Below are 9,724 nucleotides of genomic sequence, written 5' to 3' on the forward strand. Positions count from 1 at the left end.
AAACAGAATTCAAAAACAGACATCTTTATTTTAAAAAGGTCCTGCGGGTCGGTGAACCCTGGAGACAGTTGGACAAACGCTGGACCGGGGCTGATGTTACAGCACACCGAGATTTAAAGCGTCTCAAAAAGACTAAAGTAAAACGGAATAAGTTTGAATTGTATGCAGGTTGATACAGGATATCTGGATCAAATCTCCGTCATGAAAATAGATGCAAAAAATGTGTATACTGGTGAAAGCAAAAGTATGCAAAGTTCATTGGAAACAGGTAAAAAAAAAAAAAAATAGGCTCTGTTGACCATAACTGAAGAGAGCGTTGTGGAGAGGTTTGTGCCACTTCCTGTTTGGGCCCTCACCGCCAGGTTCGGATCTGTAAAATGATTTGTAATAAATGTTCCTGCCAGACGCACAGAAAACATTCACTCCGAAAATAAGACACACCATTTACTAACGAGTGGTCGGTTTAATGTGTTTTGGCTGATACGTGAAATTCAATGCTTGAAAGTGCTTAGTAAAAGTAGGATAGATGAGACCGGCACAAACGGAAATTACGCTCTGCCGTTTCTGTTGACCAGCAATTGCCCAAACCATTATCTAAATAAATTCACAACTCGGTGGGTTAACGCAAACACTTCCAGATACCGTGAGCAGAGTGCAGCTATCTGAAACACATTTCTTCTGTTATTTATAACGAGCGGATCAACAGAGAAACAAAAATTGATCAGGTGAATTTAATGACTCACACTGACCCAAGTTATTATAAAGCAAGTATGAAGTGGGATTCATTTAGGGTTGACGGTGGTTGTACTGACTACAGCCGCACAAATAGGATTTGCATTTCTTGGGAGTTTAATTGCAGTAGATTCCCACTGCAAGCAAACAAGCAAGAGAGCCGACAGAAACAACTAACTGATTCCACCAAATGTGAAGATTAGCAAAAAAAAAAAAAAAAACCAGAGAAAAAAACAGACAAGAGATAAATAAACAGATACCAAAAGGCTTTGTTTTAAAGAGCGGACTACATAAAGGATGCCGTTATTCTGTCTGTTCAACCTACAGCCTTAGAAAACAGTACGAGCAACCTGCAACTACTGATGTGTGCTGCCCTCTAGTGGCTTCAACACAACTATCTAATGAGATACTCGGCTGCAGTGAGGAAGGACTGATGGGGGGGGGGGGGCGTCAAGAATTTTTTTTTTCTTCTATTTAGCCCCAGTTTTTACCCCGTAAAAAACACTTTATATATTAAACTGTCAAATAGAAGTTGGAGGGCAATTTTTTTTATTTTTTTGTTTGTTTTGAAGATGAAAAAAAAAAGAAAAAAAGTACTCACGACACAGGACACGCAAACACATGGAAATCTGAACTCTGTGAATATCAGATAACTACTTAAAAACCTCCATCTTGACACAACGTTTGTATTTACAATGCGTCTGTAACAACAACAAAAAAAAACATACTGGCGTGATTCAAATGTAAATAATACACCGAAAACTGAAAGTGAACAAAAAAAAAAAAAAAAAAGTTAGTTTTTGTTTGCCTAAGGTTGGAAGTTATACAAGTCATTTCCAAAACTTAAGAACAAATCAAAAGACACACGTTTGGGTAAATTCCACACCCGCTCACTGTCCTTCAAATGATCTCCACCTGCAGACCAGACCGCCGAGGCCTACGGCGATGCCGTCTCTTCAGAAGCAGTTTGCCTTGGACCTGAAAGTCTCCAGAATTTCCTGCATCCTCTGTACGGCAGGCTCGTCCTCTTCGACAGCCTTCGAGCAGATGCGCTGCACTCTGCCGTGCAGATCCTCCATGTCTTTCTGTTGTGCGGGAACCAAACGGTGACAGCGGTGAGCAAAAAGAAAAGACAGTTGCAGCTTCACGAGCGGAGGGCAGCCTCACCGCATTTACATAAATACATCAGCGTATTAGAAAGGTATGAATCCAGGTACACAGACTCGGAGAGTTTTCAGGTTTTTCAAAACTGGTTTTTTTTTTCTTAATAGAACATTTTTCTGTATTTTCTTTAGCGTAGTTGGAAAAAAAAAAGAAAAAAAAATCAACTCATTTCTGCGGTGAAATGATATTCAGTCAATATGCTAAATATACGGTCACATCTATCGCACAGTGAATCACTTTTTGCTCTCTTGCACTATTAATGCTTTAAATGTTGAAAGGAGTGCGTGGCTGCTTACACTTGCAAATTCAAGTAGCTTTTCTGTGATGAAGAACCTTTCGAGGTAGTAACAGAGACAGACACAGTTTTAGGAAAGTTACCTCTGAATTTGACAGGTGGTTTGCAGCTGCAGTAAATACCGATGCCAGGTTGTTGGCTATCGTTCGCCTCTCGTCGCTGGTCTCCTGAAGCACGAGCTGATACCTTGAGAAGAGGACCGCAAGTCTTTTACTCTAAAATGACGAGCTCATCATTCACCAGACACACGGACCCCAAAGATGTTAAAGCTCACACACCGAGCTCAATTTTGAAGATATGTGACTGAAGGAGGCAGAAATATAGATGAATCAGTAGTTCCATTTGTCATTGATTCGTGGCAAAAGGCGAACGGCGGCAAGAAGACTTTTTCAGACAAACATATTGCTGATTAGTGTGATACGTCACGTGTGTGATCGGTTGTTGCTTACTGTTGTTGCGCTGCCTTCAGATGCTGCACGGCCTCATCGTAACCACACTTGACTTTCTTCTGGAGAAGTTTGCGGTGGTTTTCCATGGACTCGATCTCTGCTGCCCACTCCTGTTCCTCTCGGGCCTCCTCCTACACACACACACACACACACACACACACACACACGCACGCACACACAGCATGAAGCAGTGCATGTATGAGGCAACTGCGTATTTTCCGTTTTCATGACGCAAAACATGGACTTTACCTGCATGTCACATTCCAACCGTTCATCCAACTTGCGAATCTGCTCTCTCAGCTGCTTCCGATCATTGGACTTGTCTATGATGTTCGAATTGACCTACAAGACACAAACGCGCGCGCACACGACCGTGATACAGTGAATGCCGCAGTAAGGCCGAGACGTAGCATTTGCTGCGTACGAACATATGTGTGGATACAAATACAATACAGTGTCGTAAAAGTTTTTGTTACCTGTTCGCAAGACTCCTCCAGGCTCAGTTTCATGTCGGCTAAATGCCTGTTCTCCTCCTCCACATCACCAATGAGCTTTCTCAGAAGCATCTACAACACGCAGCACAAATCAGGACACGCGTTTAGAGAACTTTAGCATCGCGCACAGTGAAATAACAGACTTTCAGTAGCACACGATGGAGTTGACCTTCAAACGTGCGTATAAAAAGATGTATGCTCAAAGCTGCAACGAACTGCATGTGGAAATAAACATAACATTGGGAGTGCAAGATAGTCTTGTTCATACTGAACTAAATTAAGACCCATCGTAATGTGAAAGTCTGCGCTTATGGATTCAAACTCTCGTGTGAACAGGCGTATTCGCTGGACGTACCTGTATCTGCGTTTTATGCTGACCCACGCTCCCGGGTCCACATTCAAAAGGCCTGATCTCAAAATCGTGACCACAGGCGTTCTCTGCAGACAGTGGGATCAGCTTTAGCTTACGTGCAATCTTGTGGTACTCTGCCACCTTCAGCTCCGCCTGGAATCGAGGGAAATCACAGGAACAGGAGAAGCAAAAAACAAACAAGTAAGATCACAGGCCGAGATACAGCATGTGGCGTTTGGGGACAAACACCGCTACTTTCCATACAAGTATGTTTTCAGTGCAATAATTACAAAGTCAACCTAAAACCTAGTAACCAAATGGGACTACGGCGGCTCATCTTCGCACACAATACCTTCTCTTTCACTTTTGCTAGTGCGATCTCTTCATTCCACTTCTGCTGTTGAGCAACCTCGAACGACTTGCTGAAAGCGGAGATGGTCTGTTGGAGCTCCGTCTTCTCTCTGTTGATCCTCTCTACATCAGCCGGAGTAAACTTCTGGTTTTGCAGGAGGTGTTGCAGTTCATTCCTCTCATGTTTCAGAGACTCCAGATGACTGACTGAAATATGACAGAAGGGATAACATGATGTATATAAAATCCAATCCGATCCTCGGATTTGAATGGAAACTTTTACAGCTGATGTACGAGAGCCAATATGCTCACGTGACAAAACAACTGATTATTTTAACCTGAGTACTGTGCTTAAGAGGTACGTTACTGGTTAATGACTTTGCTGCTAGCAGATTGAAAACACCTTAACGTATGATTCTCTGGTGGCTTATTCATTAAAACGGGAATGTTAAATATTTTCAAAGACGGACTAAAACTGAGAAAATATCTCAGCCAAGACATGAGTGCAGTCCAAAGCTCGAATCCTCATGTTGGTGCTGAGCGTGCACAGGCCCATAAACAACTTGGGAATTTGTAATTGCAGTTAGTTAGTAACTGTAAAAACAGACATCTTCATTGTGACTGAAAATTCATCCCCAGACAATCAAATTCCCACTGGATCCAGAGCATCCTGACAAACAACTGGCTGACTGACATGGTTGGATGAATGCTACATTAACCATATTCACCATTGGTCTCCAGCTCATCATTGCCTTCTGAAAATTTGTTCTCCAGGTTGGCTTTAAACGACTCCAGGCTGCTTCGATAATTCTGGAGCTTCTTGAGGTCTGCTTGCAGCTTGGCCTTTTCCATCCTCTTGGTCATTAGGCGGTCCTGTCCGGGAGGAGACAGACGCATATCTCATTTATTAACGCTCACACAAGAGATATTTCATACAACTGACAGAGCGGAGCACAACTCGAGCACAAAACCTATCAAAGCCCAAAAGGTTTTGTTGACAACGTACATGGTTTCTCCATTTCCACTCTGAATGAATGCAAACATAATGGAAACATCCAGATTTTAAACTCTAATCTGTATGAAGACAAATGTGTCACTATAAACTCTTACAGTCTGACTCTCCTTCTCCAGCTCTTCAACCTCTTTGCTGAGTATTCTGTACTTCTCCTCCATGGAGGCCAGTAGGGCTTCATCAACATTGTAAAGCTTCTCTGTAAAGACAAACAGTGTTCTTGTTGATATTTCACAATCCCATTTTTTTTAAGATTTAGATATAAATTGAAGCTACCAACTGTGTAAACATTATGCCTGAATATACACAAGAACTTATTCATTTATATTAAATTATTATAAGAAAAAAGTATTTATATTAAAAAGGTGGTGTGCTTACTTAGTTTAGTGAGGAAGGCTTCATCCTCATCCTCAAATGTGTCATCGCCCTGCATGAACTTGGAGTACGTCGCAGCAATATAGTCCAGGAAGAGCTGCAGAAGAGCGGAGAGAGAACAAAAAAAAACCAATAACAAATGTTTACATTTATACAGACAAAATAAGACGAAACAATCGTGTTTAGTTGCGTTGGGAACACAGACTGCAGTTAACAGAGAGACAGGACATCCGAACGGCTTTGTAACACACTATCTGTAACCCTGGGATCTACACACACTTACAGCAACATATCTATACTGTATATGCTTTGTAGTAGTGCTCACGCCTCATGTTGCTGTTTAAAGAACACAAAGTACCTTATTGTATTCAGCCCCATCCTCGATATTGTCACTGTCTTCACAGAAGTCCCTGAAGAGCAGCTCCTGCTTACTCAAACTCCAATTGATCTGACACAAAGACATTAAAGAGGGAAAACACTGGTTATAACTCACTTCTTTTGAACAGATTCATTGTACTTTTTAGTTGCATTCGGTGCAAATGAACCTGTTTTAGACAAAAATGTTCCAACGTAGCTCCATTTAGAAAAAAAAAAGAAGGTATTTGTTTCTCACCTTGACGTTATCAATTAGCCACATGAGGGCAGCCAGTGCCTGGGGCCAGGTATGTGGAGCTCCAACAGAATACATTGAACACTTGGAGAGTACAAATGGATACCTTAAAAAAAAAAAAAAAAAGAACGATGGAGAGAAGCAAAGACAGAGAGAGTCAGCAAAGCCTCTAACCCTGAGAGCCCTATGGATGCACTGAGCATCCAAATTCATATTTCTTCTTCTTGGATGAATTGCACACAAAGTATTAATTGCGGTGAGGTGGAGCACATATAAAATAAAAGGGCGCGACTTGACCTTTCCAATGACGTGAACTGTTTGTCTGTAAGTGTTGGTAAGAAAAAGCATTTTGATTTACATCAAACTTAATCATAATTATAATTTGCATACAGCCCTGAGTCCGTCTTTTTACCCACCACTCGTGTCTAAAACTCACGGAGTCATCGTTGCATCGATGTGGAATACAGTGAACCCTCGCTATAACGCGGTTCACCTTTCACGGTCTCGCTGCTTCACGGATTTGCATCGTGCATTGAAATCACATTACGACTATATGTAACGTAGATATATTTAATGTCCAGTTCTATCTATTTCAATTGTAAAATAAAGGTTACTACTTCACGGATTTCGCCTATCACGGTTTCTATTTGGAACGTAACCCCCGCGAAAAACGAGGGTTCACTGTACATATCAAAAGAAAGAGGAGAACAGGACCTTTGTAATGATGCTAGTTACCTATTTGAAAATACCAAAGTAATCACATAATGAAGACGGATCAGAGGTTTGCAAAATTACATCTTAACTAGTTCTTTCACCCAGTTTCACACTCCTGCTTCTTGGTTGAATAAGTGACTAAATTCACAACGTACCACATATCAAAATAAACAGCAGAACTTACCCTTTCTGACTTGTTACTTCTCTCTGTGACAAAGTGTTGTTGAGTAGTCCATTTTTGAAATCACGGTTAATTCCTGCATCGTCTCCAACATTACGGACCACTTTGTATGAAAATTAAACACCATATAATGCTCTCGCGGAGTGACCCGATAAACGGGTGATTGGTGCGCTAGCCTTTTTAAAAAGATTATCTTCATCGTTTTTACATTTTCATTAAGACTTCTCTTTTTGTATTGCATATTGTGTAACGACTTAAACTTCAGCGGCACCAAACTGCCTTTCAAATACACATAACTAGGGCGACCAAGGGCTTCTATAATCTAAAATATTCACACAAAATGGTATGGACTGTAAATAAAACAAAGCAATACAAATACACACACACAATACTTGTTATTATTAAACTAAGCATTTTTACCTCAAGGCTTTTAGGAAAGCTGGAACCTCCTCCTCAACTTTTGAGTTTGGCATCTCGAAGGTTGGGTCTAGCTGGCGGTAGATGTACTCAAACATTTTCACAAACTCCTTGGTGGAGGGAGACTGGAGGGTCTTGGCTGACAATGCGTAGCCCTGCTCCGTCAAGAACTACAAACATACACGAGAGAAATTCTTGTTGGGCAGAAACATGGATTCCAACTCGTACAATAAAGTTAAAGCTACAATTCAATAATCTAACTTTGAGCCTTTTATAGCCGTTGTGAGGTAAATGTCTGTAGCAAAGTAATCAGCGGTTCAATGAAATGAGGTGTATGTTGCAGGTCTGCCACAGTTAGTTTTTAAGATAAAACCACTATGGGGCACTAAAGTTGAAGATTTTGACCGTGAACCTATTGAACATAAGAAGTGCAGTGACGCTCAAACAGAAAACGTTTGTTACCTCATGCAGCTGCCTGATGCATTGCTGAACAAAAGATTTATCGTGTAGAGGTCTGGCGTCTTTGATCTTCTCACTTCCTCCAAACACGGACATGGTGCTGTTGCGACGCATGCTAGCTCCACTCATCCTGCTGTAAGTATATTAACATACCACATATCAAAAGTCCACTTTTATTAACTGACAAGGACATGTTTTTTTTTTTAACGCTATTTGCATCGAAATAATGCATCGTAAAAAGTGACAAATGTAAAGTATGAGGAACGCTTATTCTATTTTTTTGTTAACAATGAATCAGACTGAGCGCGAGTACGATCATCAACTCGACCTTGTGACATTTATATGTTCCATTTCATTATGTGTTATTGTGTCTTTGACACTGGTTTCAATCAAGAAGCTAAAGGCTCAGTCAGCTGAGGTTTTCACAAGTGTATTACTCCCTTGAGGCACATATTTACAGAACAGGTTAACATTTAATTACTTTACTTCATCTCGATGTTCTTAGTCTTTTATCGACGTGTTCACAAGCAAGTTTCTAAACATTATTCACTTACGAGGCACCGAAGAAGCTGGTCCGCCTTTCAGAGGTCCCAGACTGAGGTTTGGGTACACTGAGCTTTCCAAATGAAGGCTGTTTACTGTAAAGAAACAAAACGGAACAAATGAATGCGTTACACTTGCAGATTTAAATTTGAGAAAGACAACACATCAATATTACTTCACTGCATCATCACATGTTCACAAATAATGCTTCTACAGACATCATAAATAACCTGAATACTGACATCCAATACGAATACATCCAATAGCTGACTGTCTATGTAGTCCAAACTAAGCTGTCTCAATTGAATATTTTCGGATACAGGCCCAGAAGTATTAAAACAAAAAAAAACAAAAAGTCGGTTGTGTTGGTGTGATTATGACAATATGACAATAACAAATAAAACAGTGAACCCAGCGTATATGATATAAAAAGCAGTATCTTTGCTGACAAATGTCTGAATGTATTCCACGTTATAGAAACGACCTCCAACCCACCTCTGAGGCGTCGTGTACACCATGCTCATCCTGTTGTTGTCCTGAACTCTTAACGGCATCTCCGACAACCTGCTGCCTGCTGCTCGACTCATCCTTCCACTGGAAACGTTATCACAAAAATATTAACCCACTACTTTACAAAGTCCCCCCAACATATATATATATATATATAAATATCACTCTAATACGCTCTTTTTATATATATATATTTTAATGTATATATATATATATAAATATATATACATTAAAAAAATATATATATATATATAAAAAGAGCGTATTAGAGTGACAATGTTGGCTATAATTATAAATGAATGAGTTGATGTGGCTCCAGCCAGCAAACGTTCAGAGTAATAATGTCTCCCAAAGTCCTACGTAGCTCAGCTTGCTAACTAGCGCCGTAGCTGCTATAATCTAGAGGTAACTCGGCTTTAATTAAACATAACCCAACACGACAAATTACTCCTATTGTTCGAAGTAAATTTAAAAAAAAAAATCCATTATCTCGAGAGTACAGTGGATGATGAGTGATAACTGTGCTTGGTAACATCGTTTAAATTAACGGTAGCCAGAGTGAGCTAACGACAAGAGCGACTGCCGGTCGGTATCGTCGTCAAATGAACGGAGCCGCTACATTTTGTCAGAAAGCTGTTTGCCGATTATTTATGGCGTTGTTCAATCACTTTTAAGTGTGTTTTTGTTGTTGTTGTTGTTGTTGTTGATGAATTGTATACGTACCGCTCCATGTTCCGTAGGCTGATAACTTGTTTACAACATGAGACGAACACCAAAGCGTATTTGAAAACCCCGCCGAAACAAGCGCTGACGTCACCACAGTACGGAGGGCCGTTTGGTCCAAGAAGGTTTCGCTCTGACTCGTAGACGGTCTCAAATAAAAAAAAAAAAAAAAAAAAAAGAGACCTGGAGGAGGACGTCTGGATCGTGTTGTCAGCTGTTGGGATACAGAGCAGGCCCTGTTGACTGAAACCTGCTTCAGGTTTTTAGGCATATACATCGCTGAAGACAGAGCCTTATGTCTTATGTCTTATGCGGTGAACAAGGCACAATAACAGCACCACTC

The 9,724-nt window shown here is 40.6% G+C and overlaps 1 protein-coding gene across 1 annotated transcript; it reads right to left on the reverse strand.

Annotated features, from left to right (window-relative positions):
* Window positions 1–1,258: 1,258 nt before the first annotated feature.
* ndc80 (NDC80 kinetochore complex component) lies at window positions 1,259–9,429 on the reverse strand. Its single transcript, XM_069699354.1, has 17 exons — window positions 9,382–9,429; window positions 8,644–8,742; window positions 8,160–8,243; window positions 7,609–7,738; window positions 7,150–7,316; window positions 5,838–5,940; window positions 5,583–5,672; window positions 5,228–5,321; window positions 4,948–5,048; window positions 4,566–4,710; window positions 3,839–4,044; window positions 3,490–3,639; window positions 3,117–3,206; window positions 2,890–2,982; window positions 2,641–2,771; window positions 2,275–2,377; window positions 1,259–1,817 (listed from the first exon to the last, which is right to left on the reverse strand). The coding sequence occupies exons 1-17, from the start codon at window positions 9,387–9,389 to the stop codon at window positions 1,689–1,691; spliced, it is 1,923 nt and encodes a 640-aa protein (XP_069555455.1). The 5' UTR covers window positions 9,390–9,429; the 3' UTR covers window positions 1,259–1,688.
* Window positions 9,430–9,724: the final 295 nt, after the last annotated feature.

Source organism: Brachyistius frenatus, unplaced genomic scaffold (genome assembly GCF_029030835.1).
Source record: "Brachyistius frenatus isolate BFR_SWC_R1_liver_20210118 unplaced genomic scaffold, ASM2903083v1 Contig_30, whole genome shotgun sequence".
Taxonomy (NCBI): Eukaryota; Metazoa; Chordata; class Actinopteri; family Embiotocidae; genus Brachyistius; species Brachyistius frenatus.

Excerpts from the sequence above, each read along its gene's own strand:
- ndc80 (XM_069699354.1), bottom strand. Across the intron at positions 7,739-8,159 it reads ACCAGCTTCTTCGGTGCCTC|CAGGATGAGTGGAGCTAGCA; the intron begins GTAAGTGAATAA and ends ATATACTTACAG. Across the intron at positions 5,673-5,837 it reads GGCTAATTGATAACGTCAAG|ATCAATTGGAGTTTGAGTAA; the intron begins GTGAGAAACAAA and ends TCTTTGTGTCAG.